Consider the following 16,282-nt stretch of genomic DNA (forward strand, 5'->3'; position numbering starts at 1 on the left):
GGTACCTTTCCAGATCTGTGGAACTTCTATCCACAGAAGAATGAAAGACACCAAAGTCAAGATACACTTTCAGAAGGATAAGTACAGATCAAACGTGTTACGACTCCTCTACTCTATGTATTTCGTGACCTTGAAATCTTCCAACACGTGAGAAGAAACAGCCAACACTCAAGCTTATCATAGTACGAGTAGTGCCAATATTTGTTTGCTTTCCAAGTCTTATCATAAGTCACTTCTGCTCCTAGTTTTGGAATAAAAAAGGCCGCCTGATGACCTGGGAAATCATTCGCCAGCCTGCAAAGCGTCTAATAAGATGAAGTATACCCTAATAGTGCTAGCTCTACTGGCACCCCTGACTGCTGCCGCCAGTTTGGGGAACCTAGAACTACAGCCAGAACCCAATGCCTTTGTACAGTCCCTTAGGGAACTGCGCAGGGCTCCTCCATTGGAGACATCGCGAAAGAGAGCCAATGTGGAAACACGTTGGTTCACCCTTAAGCTGGATAACTTCAATGCCGCCAACAATGCCACATGGAAAGATGTGTGAATCGGAAAGCAGTCGCCTTTAAACCAAGCTAACAATCTTGTATGTAATCTTTAGCGCGTGCTGATCAACGAGGATCACTTTACGGATGGATCCCCCATCTTCATTTACTTGGGCGGCGAATGGGAGATCGAGCCGAGTGCCATTACATCTGGCCTGTGGGTGGACATTGCCAAGGAGCACAATGGCTCACTGATCTACACAGAACATCGTTTCTTTGGCAAGAGTTTTCCCATAACGTGAGTGCTTTTTCGAGACAACTCTTTTGGCAACTCTGAATCCTCTTTTCGCAGTCCTCTATCTACCAAAAACCTGAAATACCAGAGCGTACAACAGGCCCTGGCGGATGTGGTGCATATCATTAAGACCCTGAAGCTGGAGGATAAGTACAAGGACTCCAAAGTGATCGTCTCTGGCTGCTCCTACTCGGCCACTATGGCCACATGGATCAGGAAGCTCTATCCCGACATTATTCTGGGTAGCTGGGCCTCATCGGCCCCACTGGAGGCGAAAGTTGATTTCAAGGACTACATGGAGGTGGTTGGACAGGCTTTCGAGCAGCTGGGTGGAAAATACTGCTACGATCTGATCGACAATGCCACCTCGTACTATCAGGATCTGTTTGAGGGCGGCCAGGGCGCCAAGGCCAAGAAGGAGCTGAATCTCTGTGCGAATTTCAATGTGAATAGCAAACAGGACCGCTGGCAGATTTTCAGCACCATAGCCAATGTATTCGCAGGACTGGCACAGTACCAAAAGTAGGTACAAAAGGTACAAGGATCTAAGGAGTGCAGTAAATTTATATAGAAGCCTTTCCCTTTAGACCTGGAAACTATGATCTGCCCAAGTACTGCTCGGTGCTGCGTTCCTTCAGCGACGATGATGCCGAAGCCTTGTCCAAATTCGTGCAATGGCGACTCGGTTACCCGACCTGCCTGAGTGTCACCTATAAGGGCACCGTCAACTACTACAAATGGGCCAAGATAAACTATGAAGACGACAGTGAGTGATATTCTGAAAGGAAGAAGCCTATCCCTTTCTCATCCCTTTCCCTTGTGTTCTCAGGCGGTCTTCCCTGGATATATCAGACTTGCAGCGAATTTGGTTGGTACCAGTCATCAGACAGCGAAAACCAGCCTTTTGGTTCCTCCTTCCCGGCCACCCTCTACACTGACACCTGCCACGATGTTTTCAGCAAGAACTATACCCTCATCAATATCGAGGCTAACATTGCAGCCACCAACAAGGACTTCCAGGGCATCGATATCGCTGTGAAGAATGTCTACTGGACCCAGGGGGGTCTGGATCCATGGAGCAAGGTGGGGGCAGGCATCGCCCAAGGGGCCATCATTATTCCGCAGGCCTCGCACTGCTCCGATCTGGATTCTATAAGTGCCAACGATAGCCCTGAACTTCAGGCCTCCAAGCTGAAGTTGGCACAGCTCGTTCGGGATTGGTTGGCGCAGTAAATCGATCGAAACTGTAGAATTTCTATATACCTATATCTAAATCTTCAAAGTACTTTTTTCTATTTCTATTTACAAATATTTAATCACCACAATTGGTCTCAATAAAGCGAATCTTTAACCTTAACTGAAGTATGCACTTGTCCTTAACAGATAACTTGAGTGGTTTCAATGATTATACCACAAGTTCCATCAGAAGAGCTTGAGGGGTTTCAATGATTAAGGCACAAGTTGCATCCATCAAGCACTTTTTATAGTTAAGTCACGCAGGAAGAGAGATGGCGAGAACTTCAGGCGTTTCAATGCTGAAAACACACTCAAGCACCCTTCACAGCTAAGGCACACTAGGAGAGAGAAAGTGAGAAACCACCCTTTGCTGCTAAGACACATTGGAATAGTCTTGTTGTCCTGTGCTGCTAAGACACACTGGGAGAACTTTGACAGAGTGGATTTATACAAGATCCATCCATAGAGAATCAAGAATCTGTTTCTCTTTGTTCTGCTGTTTGTGGATTATTTGCAAATATGATGTAATAAAAATATCGAATTTATGTGCCCCACAAATCCATCAAAATCCACCAAAAGGTGTGACCACTCGGACAGTCCCTCACGGCCATAGTTGGTGGGGATATGGAATCCAAAAGATCACCCCATGAATTGCACTAAATTCCGAATCGTGAGGGGAATATCAACAGTCGCCAGATTGTCGACTGGCCCGCCAACCGAAAGACAATGTCATAAATCTTCGTGAACCCAAAACCGAATCAAGTCACGCATTATAATGATCCGATTGGATCAGAGCACACCACAATGTACTATCCGTACTTGCTTATAAATAGTCTTTAAATAGAATTTACTGGTACGACCTGATATCATTTCGAAACGTAAGTGGTACAGTTTTCTCTTCCTTGTACCAAAAAAAAAAACGAGGGGGAACGTTGTGAGTTGCTGCGGACACCGCAACTCTACAGTTATACCCGATACTAAGTCAGTATGGCTCTCCTCCGGCAGACGCCGCTAATATTAAACGACACGACAAAGAGTGCGTGCGAGAGAGACAGAAAATCAGTCTGAGCGTGACGTCGGGCGCTGCGTAGCCACTAAAAATTGATTTCTTGCTTTTGGCTACAAAAATGATCCGATCTGATCCAGATTCGGCAACCGGATAGATATGGTCATTGTCTATGATTCTGCGTTTTTAGTTTACTCGATTTTGCAATATTGTGGATGCAACAGATTTTCGTCCTTTGTGTGGGCGGAAGGGGGTGGGGCGAAATTTTGAGATATACGTTTTATAGTGAGATCTAACAGGAGTGCGGATACCAAATTTGGTTACTCTAGCCTTAATAGTCTCTGAGATTTATGAATATCCCCAGATCTGCATCCTTTGCGGGGGCGGAAGGGGGTGTGGCGAAATTTTGAAACAAACTCGTCTCGGTCCGATATATTAGGAGTGTGGATACCAAATTTGGTTGCTCTAGCTTTTATAGTCTCTGAGATCTAGGCGCTAATGTTTTACTCTAAGCAAAGCCGCCTATGCTACGTGTGTGTTAGAGAGAGACAGGGCGAGAAAAAATGAAATTGTTTTCTTGATGCTGGCTATAATAATAATACGATCCAATTCAGATTCCGCAGTCTAAAAGATATCGTCATTCTCTACGATTCTGCATTTTTGGTTTTCTCGTATCTTTAAAATTGTGGATGCCACAGATTTTCGCCCTTTGTGGGGGCGGAAGTGGGCGGGGCAAAGTTTTGAAATATTTTTGTAGCAGTGACATATCACAGAAGTCTGGATCCAAAACATCGTTGCTCTAGCTCTTATAGTCTTTGAGCATTAGGCGCTGAAGGGGACGGACAGACGGACAGACGGACAGACGGACGGACGGACAGACAGACAGGGCTCAATCGACTCGGCTATTGATGCTGATCAAGAATATATATACTTTATAGGGTCGGAAACGATTCCTTCTGGACGTTACACACATCCACTTTTACCACAAATCTAATATACCCCAATACTCATTTTGAGTATCGGGTATAAAAAAGAATAAAAAGACTGTGCCGATGAAGAAATGCCAAAGTGTTGAGTTTTTGGTCAAATTATTTTGGTATGCGCCAAAGACATGAACGGGAAATACTTTCAAAATACGTTTCTTGTTTGCAGGAAGGGGCTCTGTTCTTTGCGCTGGTGTTTGAGAAATTATATCGCAAAAGAAATAAAAATTCTTGCCATATTTGCCAAAAGGTTTGGTTTGGTTTGGTTTGAGAAAATGTTTACCGCTGAACGGATAGAAGGATGGAAGGAGAAGGTTAATTGCTGGATCGATCGGGTCATATATCTTTTGTTTGCGATTAGGGAATTTGAATGGAGAAAGTTGTGGCCGAAGAGGTTCCCAAAGAAGGCTCCCTTTGTGATCCGATCCGCCCTTCAAACGAAATACCAACAACGAATCAGTCAGAAGGAAGGAGTTTCGCCGCTTCGCCACATTGGAGCCGAGCCTGAGAACCTGGCAATAAAATGACAAAAGCAGCAACAGCAGCAGCAGGCAAAAGGCTGAAACCAAATTACTCACGGGACAGGCCACGCGGGGCTGTGGCAAATAACAAATCAAAATCAGTGACAAAATGATTTAGGAACCAGGCGAAAATGTTCACACGAAGCAGAGAGCGGGAGAGCCACAGAGGGCCAGCGGCAGCGTCAGAGTCGTAGACGGAGACGGAGTCAGAGTCCAAAAAGAAATCAAAGAACCGCACAAATCGAACAAGAAGTGCTGCCTGCTGTGGTCTTTGCTGCTGCTGCTGCTTATGCTGAGAGGCAGAAAACATGCAAAGATTCTGTTCGATATTGTATCCTTTTTGGCTGAGAATTTGTGGATTTGCTTCGTGGATGGGACTCATTGTTACGCGATGATAAAGATCATCAGAGTAAATCATGGGCCCGCCCCTCCTCTCTGCTTAAATGCTGTGCAATGCATGAACAAGTAGTTCGAGCAAATGGCATACACAGTACAGGGTTTTTCCCTCCCTACCCCTCACCCGGCCCACGTCTCGGGCTTCTCTTTCAGATTTTTCTACTAGGCGACAGTGACAGTCAATGCATATAAGACAATGGCAGAGGAGCTTGGTTATAAGAAGATTCCTCCAAGCTGGCTATGAATGAGAGGTTAGTAAACTCTTTTACTCTTTAGACTTAAAGCTCTGCATTCTACGCAGCTCCCATAGTTCCCAACAGCTTCCATTACTCTGAGTTAAATTTGGACTCGGTACCGAGAATGCAATAACAAAATACACACAGTGTGTGACTGCTGCTCGACTCCGAGTCTAAGCATTGCTTCACCGCTGCATTTACAGCTATGAATCGCACTGGTTTTGGCTGACACTGACTAATATTTATTGTTGAATTGCACACAATTCTAAGGAACCCATTCCCATTGAACTAAAGTATCATCCACTTTGACCATAATCAATTAGTGGAGATCTCAAGCAGTACACTCATCAGATTGCACAATCCATATAGTCATTACTGGAATGTAGCAGCTTTCTATTGCTGGACTTCAGACTTCAGCAGAAGGAGCAGAAGAGGTGCTCTCTACTGCTAGAATTTGTCTTTGATTTTTGTAAAAGGAGTAAAATAAAAGGTGTTCTACCATTTAGAAATCGTTCTGATCTCTACGGCAATCAATGTAGGGGTGCGCAATGTCCCATTAGAAAACGTTGGTCTCATTTATAAGCATACAATGTCCCTCCTACTTTTGGTAAAGGCCATACAGCAGTGTCATGTCTACTACTTTGTCTAATATTTCTTTAAACTACTTAAATTTGATGGTCAACATTGTCATACACTTTGAATATGTCCTCATCCTGTTTTAGTTCCATCACGAAATCCACGTAGCGTTTAAGGTGGCGCGGGGAGAGCGAAACCAAAGGCTCGTTGGGGCAATGTCCGATCTCCGAGTGATGGATTTTGTAGCCGCTTTGCTTAAGTTTTGCCGCCACGTCGGCCAATTCATTGGGCGGGCACTTGAAGACGACAAAGCCATTTTCATAGTCGCTTATTTCGCCGGAAGAGGCCTTGCACCACAGGGCATCCGTTTGGACGGTTTGGCTGAAGTCCGAGAAGTTAAGGCGCGTCTTGCGGGGCACAATGGCCTTGATGACGCCCGTTTCGGTGAACAGATGCCGATTGTAAAGCCGCGCCTTGTATCGCATCAGCAAGGGGGCCAGTCGCTGCTTCAGTTCCGCGAGGTTGTGCGTCCGAGCCTTGCACACGAGTGCCACCTGATCATCATTGTAATCGATGGGCACGATAAAGGTGGTCTGGTTCCGTTCGTAGAGCTCGCACTCCTTGAGGATCCTCTGGATGCGGCTGTAGGGCAGCTGCAGCGGGGACAGCTTGGCCCTCAGCGCGTAGTTGTGGTCGGGATCAGTAGAACCGCCACCGCGGTGCACCGCCAGCCGCAGTTCGTGGGCCACCTGCACCTCCTTTGGGGTATCCGGATCGAATTGCATTGGTTTTGTGCTCGACGGCGTGATGAAGGAGGGGCTCTTTTGGCTCAACTTACTTTTGCTTGGCCCTCGTTTGTCTTGCAACGAATCAAACGGGATATTCCAACGGACTCGCTTGCATTCCTCTCTGGACTCCTCCAGTAAATCTCCATCGAGGCCATTCCGCTTGTCCGGCTCCTGCTTGGGCGAGGAGCTGCGCACCAGACTGGGCCTGGACATGTGCGGCTGCATGCTGGCATTCAAATGCGGCAGTCGTTTGTTAGGCATTGTTCTTCGGAAAGAAGTACTTATAATTTTGGTCGGGAGTGGGTTGTTAAATGAAATATGGGGACTTGTGATGAAGGGAATTTCCAAGGGAACACACTGATACCTATAGATTTATTTTTATTACATCCACTCACCGTATCTGCTGCTGTTAAATTAATGCCCAATCCTCCTGCCCGCGTCGAGAGCAGAAATACAAAGATGTCCGCACGCGTCTGAAAGTCTGCCACCATATCGCGTCTCGCTGAGATCTTGCTGGAGCCATCCAAGCGCATATAACGATGCTTGCGATGCCACATGTACTCCTAAGAACAAAATACACATTATTCAAAGGTATATCAATCCCTTAAACAGCAAGCGAAACGCACCTCTAGCAAGTCTATCATTTTGGTCATCTGTGAATAGATGAGCACTCGGTGGCCCTCCGCCTTGAGGCGTGTGAGTAGTGTGTCCAGGACAAACAGCTTGCCCGCATCGGTGATCAGAGTCTCCTTGTCGGGCACCACAATCGCGGACCAACCACTGCGTGGCTTGCACAGAGCCAGACCAGAGGAGACAAGTTCTCTGCCTACGGCATTCTCGCACTGAACATGACGTATCTGTGTCCAGGCAGCAGCACGACTCTCGCAGCTAAAAGGAAGCCAGTAATCAGAAGAGTATTTCTATTAATTGTTGGGAAAAACTCACTATAAATGCCTATCCACTGCTTGTACGCGTTGACCCAAGCCATAGAGCAGTCGCGGCATGGACAGGGGCTCGCAATGATAGCTCCTGGGCTTCCTCAAACGATGCGGAAACTCTGGCAACAGCATCAGTGTTTGGACCTTAACATCGCTCTTGGCATTCGATTTGGTTTGCACTTCGACCGACTCTATTTCGAGCTCCTGCTTCACCTGTTCCTCCACTTCCACATCCACCAGCTCCTCAATCAGTGTGGATGTCTTTTGTTTGAGTATTTTGGAGCGTGTCACGCGATGCTCAATGGTCTCCTGCATGTTGTAGGTGCAGTAGTCCCCAAAGGAATAAACACTGCTCTCATTGGTGGTCTAAAGTGGGTATAGGGATAAGGATTACGATCTTCAAACGGAGGACAAAAACCTACCATCGCTGTAAAGAGGAAATTCTTGAGTACACTGTCCGATAGCATATAATGCGGCACCAGTTTGTTCTCCAGCATGGGCTCCAGCAGCTGATAGAAGGTGGCTTTCAGATGTGGCCACCATTGGCGGCGATACGACAGTAAAGGATATTTCTCCAGCACTCGACGATGATGCAAAAAACTGTAAAAGATGAGGAGAATATGTAGCAGAGGCAGGGATTCTCTTAGCCATTAGCTGCCTTACAAATCAATCAATCCATGCAGTGTGACGTCTAGAATATCCCCCAATGAGAGGTCACAGAAACGCGTGAAGCCAAAGCAGCTCTCGACGCTCACATCCTCGAATAGCGATCTCTGGATGTGCTCCGACTTAAAGATATTGAACCTATCACAAGAAAAGAATAGCATAAATAAACATAAAGCAAATCCTTAGGTATCTACCCACCGATTGTACAGCAAATGCCTACGACTGGGCAGCGATCTGTGGAGCAGTGCCTCATCGTGGACCAGGCGCGGCACCACATACTCCGCACAGCGCATGAAGAACGGACTCCTGGCATCACGACGCTCAAAGAGCTCTGGATGGTTGCACACCTTGCGGAACTGCATCACCAGATTCATCAGATTGGAGGACGCCGATGAAGGGGCACTCGAGCCACTCGTCAAATGCAGCAGATCCTCGATCCGAATCTTCTGCTTGAGGGCGCGATACAGCAGCTTTTGGCGTATGGTCAGGGGGCAGTAGACCATGATCTCGATCTTGTCCGACAGCTCGTTCTCCACATCTTTCTTGATGCGTCGCAGCATGAACGGCTTGAGGATCATGTGGAGGCGAGAGATCTGCAGTTCGTCGATGCCCGTCTTGTTCTCGGCGTGCGATTCAATGTCCTTGGAGAACCACTCGTTGAACTCGTCGTGGGAGTCGAACAGCGTCGGCATAATAAAATGCAGCAGTGCCCACAGCTCGGCCATGCTGTTCTGGATCGGAGTGCCGCTGAGCAGCAGCCGATTGCGACAGCTGAAGCCCAACAGCAGCTTCCAGCGCTGCGAGGCGGCGCTCTTGATGGCTTGCGCCTCGTCCAGCACCATGTACTGCCATTTGATGCGATTGAAGTACTTGTAGTCACTGACCACCAGCTGGTAGGAGGTGATCACCACATGGAAGCTGGCATCGCGCGTGTGCAGTTGCTTCTGGTCCCAGAACTGGCGCAGGATCTTCCGCTCGCTGGGCGAGCCCCAGTACGGGACCACATTGAAGTCCGGCACAAACCGGGACATCTCCTGCTGCCAGTTGTGCAGCGTGGAGGCAGGCGAGATGATCAGAAAGGGACCCCACACGCCATAATGCTCGGCAATGTGACAGAGGAAGGCTATGGACTGGACGGTTTTGCCCAGACCCATCTCGTCGGCCAGGATGCCGCTGATTCCCTGGTCGTAGATGTTTGCCAGCCATGTCATGCCCTTGATCTGATAGCCCTTGAGTGTGCCCTTGAACATTTGCGGCTGTGGCAGGTCCTTCATCTCGGCACGCGCCTCTGGCTCTAGGTCCTCCTCCTCTTCCTTTTTGGCGAACACATCGAAGGCCTCCATGGCCTCCTCCTCGTCGTCGCACTCCCCCCGTTTCTTGGGGAACACATCAAAGGCTCGCGTCTTGTCTAGATCTCTCTGCATGGCCGCCTCGGCGTGCTCCTTGGCCAGCTGCTTCATCTCCCCCGGATCGTAGTCATCTGGGACGGCCAATCGTGCATTGGTCTCCTCATCCAGCTGGCTGAGAATCCTCAGTTGATCCTCCTCCGTGCCCTGGCCCAGCTTCTTGGACATGAAGTGCGCATACAGCTCCGTCTGGGTGATCAAAAAGTTGAGCTTTCGCTGCTGTCGCTTCACCTCGATCAGCTCCACATCCTGCTTCCGTTGCTCCTCTGCCTCGCGCTCCTGCTTTCGTTTCTGGTCGCGCTCCACCCGCTCGTAACGCTTCCAGTAGGCCAGCATTTCGCGGGTGAGGCGCTTGGCTCGCCACACAGTCTCCTTCATTATCCGCTGCGAATTGATGGCCCGCTGGCGCACCACCTTGGAGCACATGGAGGCCACACGCTTGCAGTTGGCCAGCATCTCCTTGTGGTTGTTGCTAGTGATGCGCTGCAAGCGACCGCACTCCTTCTTCGACATAATCTGCCAGATGCGGCGACGTCGCGCGGCCAAGGCGGCGGGATTCTTCCGCTTGCGTCGCACTTTGGTCACCTGCCCATCGGGCCCGCCCACCACATCCACCTCCTCCTCGATCTCCTCCTCTTCGGGAAAGTCGAGCGCGAGGCTGGCCAGCTCTCGTTTGTAGTCGACCACGCCATTGTCGTCGTCCTCCTCGTCGTTGGTGGGCAGCGTGTCGCCATAGGTGTACCTTCCCAGCTCTGAGGGCGGCACCTCTCCGGATTCTGGCGAGTTCATGATAGTCGTTTGCTTCTTGCGTCCGCGACGTTTCTTTGGTTTCGGGAGCTTCGGGGCCTGGGCCTCTGCCAGGCGGGCCATGAGTATCTCCTGTTTGGTGCGACGCCTGCGCTTGCGCACACCCGCAGTGGCCTGCTGCCGCTCGGCATAGATGTCATGGTTGGACAGCAGACTGCTGCCGTAGTAGGCATATTGGGCATTCTGTGGGAATCGGATCAAAAGGGGATTAGCACGTGGAATCTCCTTCAATTTGGGGCTCCTACCGTGGGCTTCTTGTAATAGTTCTTGCGCTGACGCTGCTCGCGTATATGCTCGCGCAGTATCTGATGGATGTACTCGTCCTCATTGGTGACGGCCTCATCGCTCTCCGTGTCACTCAGTAGGAGATCGTACAGCCACTCCCTGTCGCTGGTCAGGTCATTGAAGTTGTACAGCTGCGCCTTGACACTCTGTCGTTCTGGTGGGTCAAACACAAATCAATGCCAGACACTCCTTTCCCCTTTCCCTGCCCCCACACTCACCTTCTTTGCTGCAAAACAATCGCTTCTTGCAGCGCTGCGACGCCTTCTTGCACTTGACCACGCCCACCGTGGAGGAGTCATCGGAATCGGATTCGGGCTCTGCTTTCAGCTGTGGAAGCCCCGGTTCGTCCGTGTCGCTTTCATCGTTGCTGCTGCTCAGCGGCTGCTTGAGCACCCGCTTGGCCATTTCCATGAAGGGCCGCATATTGAGGGCCACCTCCAGGCGCTGTATGTGCGGCGGTTCGGCCATGATGCGGGTCTTTATGTCTCTGTTGGTGCCGCTGGCCATGGCGCTGCTTTTAGTCAGCTTTTATGCACAATTATCACGTAATTTGCAAGATGGTTCGCCATGCGTCCGTCCCAGGGTAAACAATTCCACGCATTAGTGTGGCCGAAGTTTGCGCCGGCATTGCAAAAATACTGTTAGGGATGGCTAATAAATATCGATATACGTATTGGTATTTTTGAACGATATTTAGATGCACGCCTGCATACGAAGAGGCAAGAAAAACAAATAGACATAATGTGGCGTTTGAATCTGATAAACACTATTGCCGATCAGGCCAATTGGATAATTTCCTCGGATGTGGCCATTGTCATAGCCGATAAGTATCCGAAAGCGCAACATCACTATCTGGTGCTGCCCAAGGCGGAAATTTCGTCCGTTTTTAATGTAAGGCTAAACCCCCGCCGCATACACCCAATGGAATGCATCTAAGATATCTGTTGTTGTTTTTAGCTGACCCGAGAGCATTTGCCACTGTTGGAGGAACTGCATCTGCTGGCCCGCAACGTTGTCGAAGTGCGCGGCCAGCAGTGGAATGACTTTAAGGTAGGCTTCCATGCCGAGCCGAGCCTGGAACGCGTGCATTTGCATGTGATATCCCAGGATTTTGTGTCGCCATGTCTAAAGAGGAAAAAGCACTGGACCTCCTTCAACACGGCACTGTTTGTGCCATACGAAGGTAAGAGAACCAACCCCACCCCCACCAATCGTCATAGATGCAAGCAAATCTTTTTCTTTCAGAACTGCGCGACAAGCTTCAGTCGGAAAACAGTTTCCAGCGCCTGCCGCCGCATGCGTACCATAAACTGCTGGACTCACCGCTTCAATGCAATCAATGCGAACGGATATGCATAAATTTGCCCAAACTTAAGGAACACTTGCTGGAGCATCTTCTAAATAAGAGTAGTATTTGACGAGGCTGCAAAAGACGGAGACAGCAGAAGAGAGAGTCAAACCGCTAATAGCCTCTGCACACTGAGCCCATCCCGGGGGAATGGTGGGATTTTTTGACAAATGTGAAACTCCGATTCACACTGCCACCATCCACCATCCACCATCCAACATCCATCAAAAACAGCTGATGCCAATAACAAGTTCATTAAATTTGCGCGGAAGATTTATTAAGTTTATTATTTATTTATTTAGTTTAAAGTACAAGGACATATTTTATGGTTTTAGAAGCGGTTCGGGACATTTTGGGAGAAAGATGTACCAGAAAACAACGAGGCGTTTTTCAAAGAGAGTTTCCGAATGGAGAGGCACTGCTTTGATATTTTAGTGAATCGGCTTGAAGTGCTGCGAAAGAAGGACACCAACTGCCGAGCTGCAATTCCTTTGGAAAAGCGCATCGCCATTGCGCTATACACTTTGGGCTCGTCCTCTGAGTACCGAACAGTTGGCAGGCTTTTCGGTGTAGCTCCAAACAGTGTGTGTAATATCCTGCACGAGTTTTGCAGAGCACTTATCCGAGCCCAGCCTCCTTCATGGACTCGGCCATCTCCATGTACACATGTGAATTTTTGCGTGGTCCGCGCAAATCTTCAATTTTCTCCTGCCATATGTCAACCAGCAGGCACTCAAGCGCGGCACTCCATTTCACCCTGCCGCCTGCTGTTGTTCTCTTGTTTGCTGCATTGTGTAATAATATTATATATTATAAACAATAAAAAACAAATATATCTATTCAACGTACCACTGGAGGAGTTTTCTGGCACTAAATCCATTTTATTAATAAGTTTTTGGTCTGCTGTCCTTCGGAGCTGTTCTGTTGTTGTTTTTGTTTTTTGTTAATTTTGTCACAATCATTGTTTACGTTTTCGCAGTGAATACCATTTTTCCATTGTGAATGACAATTATTCAGAGTTGCATTTGAAAACCATCGGCTAACTATCGCATAGAAACGTGCGGTTTAGGAACATCCAAAATGGATGGTGGACTAACTGGGAAATTTTCGGAACGGCAAAACCTTACGGACCATCCCCGAAATGGATGGTGGATGGTGGATGGTCGTCAGTGTGAAAAGCCTATAAGGCATATACTTCTCTCGCTCTCTGGGCGTCTAAATATCGGTGCATTCACGCAAACATATCGATAGATTTGTGTTGGTGTTGGTGGTTCAAAACGTTTTTCTTGAACTGAAGGCTGTCTCTGTTTTTTCCAGTGCAGCTAGTTCGCTCCATAAGAATTTTGGATCCAGTGACTCATGGCTATTTTTTTTTACCGGCAGACGGACAGCAGAAAAGTGTGATTTACACGAAAATTGAAACATCCAAAGACAAAATTAACATAATGGACGTCACAGAGAAAAATAAAATAAAAATGGATCATATAAAGCAGAACATACGCAACGAACTGAGGAAGAAGATTTTGGACAAGAATCACATTCTTATCGAAAGCGACAGGGCGGTGGTGGTAAAGGCCGACTATCCCAAAGCGCAGTACCACTTTCGTGTGGTGGCCAAAGAGGATATCGAGGATGTGACCAAGGTAAGCGACTATCCATTTTAGTCTCAAAATACTGATAATTTGGTTCTGCCAACAGCTGACCAGCGATCATCTGCAGCTGCTGGACCACATGATGGAGCTGGCCGTCCAGATCATTGGGAAGCAGGACCACTTGCCGTCACGCAATTTTCGCATTGGCTTCAAGGCGGACCCGTTCTGGGACCGGCTGAACATGCACGTTATATCCGATGACTTCTACTCCCTGTCGATGAAGCGCATCAAGCACTGGAACAGCTTCAACACCGAGCTGTTCCTGCCTTTCCAACAGGCCTACATGATGCTGGACAGTGAGGGCGCTATTGAGACCCTCTCCGAGGTGGAGTTCCAAAAGCTGAAGGAACAAACGCCTCTTCACTGCAATCAGTGCGACTTTCAGTCCCCATTGTTGTTGGCTCTGAAGGCCCATCTCTTCACTCATTGGCAGGACAAGGAATCCGAACGTCGGACAAAAAAGCAAATGGAAGATATTGTCAAGTTGCTGGACGAAGCAAAACTGGAGGACACCGCCAAGCCGGAAGCGGCATCATCCCGCGAGGAGCACGAGATCACCGCCAGCACCAGTCAGAAGTCTATGGATCAGAACCAGGCAGTGGGTGCCGATGCCAATGCGTACCACCAATGCGGGCCACTTGTAAACTTGATGAATCTGCAGCACATCAATAACCCATTCAGAAACACGCCGGCTCGTTTCGGTATAGCCGCGAAGACTCATCCACAGCCTACAAATTCCATGTATGCACCGCGTCCACATCGGGCCGGCAACCCCTTGGCCTATGCGCCGCGACCACAGCAGGGCGGTAACCCCTTCAGAAACATGCCGCCGCGTCCACAGCTGGGCGGAAACCGCTTCGGACCGCATTTAAATCGCTTCGGACCGCAATCAAAGGACATGATGCCTATGTTTGCTGCACCCAACCAACAGCCTAGATTTGGTCCAAAACAACCACAGAATCATCGTCCTCGTGCTCCAAATCAACCACAGAACCAGCGTCCTCGTGGTCCAAATCAACCACAGAATCAGGGGACTCGTGCTCCAAACCAATCGAAGTTCCAATAGAAAAACAAACCCAAAAACAATAGTAACAAACCGGCTGCCAATGCGGGCCAGCCTGCACTGATGTAGGGGCTACATCGATCTTGCAAGCAAGGTAAAAGACGCCTTCTAGCGTGTGCCTTATAAATGGTAACAAAATCTATAATTTTTATTTCTGAAATACTGAATCCGAGACTAGAAACTATATATCGAATATAATACCAAAACGAAACTAAAACTCATACAGGAAACCATTGCAAAAGCAATTTAGGATTAAATCAGCATTTTTTATAAGGAACGACAATAAGTTAGCGTTCATTCCATTTAGACTATCTGCCAAAAACATAAACTTCCTATACAATCAAATATGTTCAAAAATAGATTACAAATCGAATTTGATGTAATTATTTGTATGCCTAAATGTCAAAGGTTTGTCTCAATAAATATCAGACATTACAAACGCCACGAATCATCCAAGCAAAGTTTAACATATAACAGTCCGAACAAAGAGAATCCCGAGGGCCCTAATGTGAATCATCATCTAATTGGAAGATTGTAAGGAATCGCATGTTGACACCCACACTTGAAACAACATTCGAATTGTTCAGTTGCTGGATAAATATTATATTACACCTGGCATTAGCAGTAGCAGAAGCATTAGCTGGAACTGCCACCCCCTGTGGAATTTGAAACAGTTGTTAAATTGTAATTCCGATTATGAAAAATGAAGAAAGTTGCCCTCGAAATATTATCATTTGTTTAAACGGCAGGAAATTAACTTTTCTTCTGTCAAAAGCTGCTCTGTTCTCTAGGCCTTAGTTCGGCTTAATTATGGCCACATTTTCCATTAACTTTACTACTTTACAGTGCGGAACACATACACACTTGAGCGGAGGAGATACATAAGTTGTCCGTCAGCATAGGAAAACTCAAATCAAATTCAAGGTAGCTCTGAGCGCAGACACACAGAGTGGCTCCGGCTAATGCCATACGGTACGTAATTTTAAATTCTTCTCGACATTTTTTAGTGTGTCACAGTGTCAAGGTGTCTGCCAGAGCCAGAGCGCTGAAAGCTATCACATCCCACCCCCCATCGATATGGTTTTCGGGGGTGCATCTTTGAGCAATCAACAGCTCCATTAAAGCTATCTTTCTCTCTCTGTGGAGCCCCTTTTGCCACCTGTTATGTCTCGAGCAACAGGAGGCCATTCATAAAGAACGTTACTTTCGAGCCAAAGAGAGCAGGCGAAAGCTCTCTTTCAGGGGGGTAGCCAAGAGCACTGAGTGGACTTTGGAGTGGCTATGCCAGGCGCATGCTCGCAGACTTCGAAGCTTTTGACATTTGAGAAAAGTTTTTGAGCGGAAGGGGGCGAGATGTGCGCCTGTGATTGCCATTTGGGGGAGTGGGTGGCATATGAGAAGGAAATTCTTGTGGTATTTTATTTTACAGATTTTGTGGTTTAATGATCTGTAAAATTAACAACATGTGGTGTTAATTTGTTAAACATTTAAATGTACATATTTTGTGATTATTTTTTTTGGTTCACAAAAATGCGAAAAATTGGCCAGGAAATAGCAAAAACTGTTACCAAAAAATGGAACTCCTTATAGTCCTA

The 16,282-nt window shown here is 47.8% G+C and overlaps 4 protein-coding genes across 4 annotated transcripts in view; 2 read left to right on the forward strand and 2 right to left on the reverse strand.

Annotated features, from left to right (window-relative positions):
* LOC6594228 (chromatin-remodeling ATPase INO80) overlaps positions 1-11,193 on the reverse strand; it is a 34,998-nt gene extending 23,805 nt beyond the window's left edge. The window contains exons 1-8 of the mRNA XM_026994575.1: positions 10,843-11,193; positions 10,585-10,778; positions 8,325-10,522; positions 8,124-8,264; positions 7,883-8,060; positions 7,468-7,826; positions 7,149-7,410; positions 6,918-7,085 (exon numbers count right to left, since the gene is read on the reverse strand). Coding sequence (XP_026850376.1) covers positions 6,918-7,085; positions 7,149-7,410; positions 7,468-7,826; positions 7,883-8,060; positions 8,124-8,264; positions 8,325-10,522; positions 10,585-10,778; positions 10,843-11,131 — 3,789 coding nt within the window. The 5' untranslated portion in view covers positions 11,132-11,193. The remainder of the gene's footprint in view (positions 1-6,917; positions 7,086-7,148; positions 7,411-7,467; positions 7,827-7,882; positions 8,061-8,123; positions 8,265-8,324; positions 10,523-10,584; positions 10,779-10,842) is intronic.
* On the forward strand, positions 299-2,137 carry LOC6594226 (thymus-specific serine protease). The gene is made up of 5 exons (XM_002019857.2): positions 299-541; positions 602-783; positions 838-1,302; positions 1,368-1,546; positions 1,610-2,137. The coding sequence occupies exons 1-5, from the start codon at positions 314-316 to the stop codon at positions 2,011-2,013; spliced, it is 1,458 nt and encodes a 485-aa protein (XP_002019893.1). The 5' UTR covers positions 299-313; the 3' UTR covers positions 2,014-2,137.
* On the reverse strand, positions 5,786-6,833 carry LOC6594227. Its single transcript, XM_002019858.2, has one exon. The coding sequence runs from the start codon at positions 6,781-6,783 to the stop codon at positions 5,824-5,826; it is 960 nt and encodes a 319-aa protein (XP_002019894.2). The 5' UTR covers positions 6,784-6,833; the 3' UTR covers positions 5,786-5,823.
* A 172-nt stretch (positions 11,194-11,365) lies between the features above and the next one.
* Positions 11,366-15,111, forward strand: LOC6594229 (aprataxin-like protein). The gene is given in 5 exon segments (XM_026994520.1): positions 11,366-11,515; positions 11,582-11,807; positions 11,870-12,049; positions 13,326-13,615; positions 13,671-15,111. Coding segments are annotated over 5 exon segments (1,866 nt in total). The 3' UTR covers positions 14,691-15,111.
* The last annotated feature ends 1,171 nt before the right edge of the window (positions 15,112-16,282 follow it).

Source organism: Drosophila persimilis, unplaced genomic scaffold, assembly GCF_003286085.1.
Source record: "Drosophila persimilis strain 14011-0111.01,24,50 unplaced genomic scaffold, DperRS2 tig00003933-arrow-pilon, whole genome shotgun sequence".
NCBI lineage: Eukaryota > Metazoa > Arthropoda > Insecta > Diptera > Drosophilidae > Drosophila > Drosophila persimilis.

Bases quoted from the DNA above. Each gene is read 5' to 3' on its own strand.
- LOC6594226 (XM_002019857.2), top strand. From the start codon at position 314: ATGAAGTATACCCTAATAGTGCTAGCTCTACTGGCACCCCTGACTGCT. The intron at 784-837 runs GTGAGTGCTTTT...CTCTTTTCGCAG, and splicing joins GGCAAGAGTTTTCCCATAAC to TCCTCTATCTACCAAAAACC. The intron at 1,547-1,609 runs GTGAGTGATATT...TTGTGTTCTCAG, and splicing joins GATAAACTATGAAGACGACA to GCGGTCTTCCCTGGATATAT.
- LOC6594227 (XM_002019858.2), bottom strand. From the start codon at position 6,783: ATGCCTAACAAACGACTGCCGCATTTGAATGCCAGCATGCAGCCGCAC.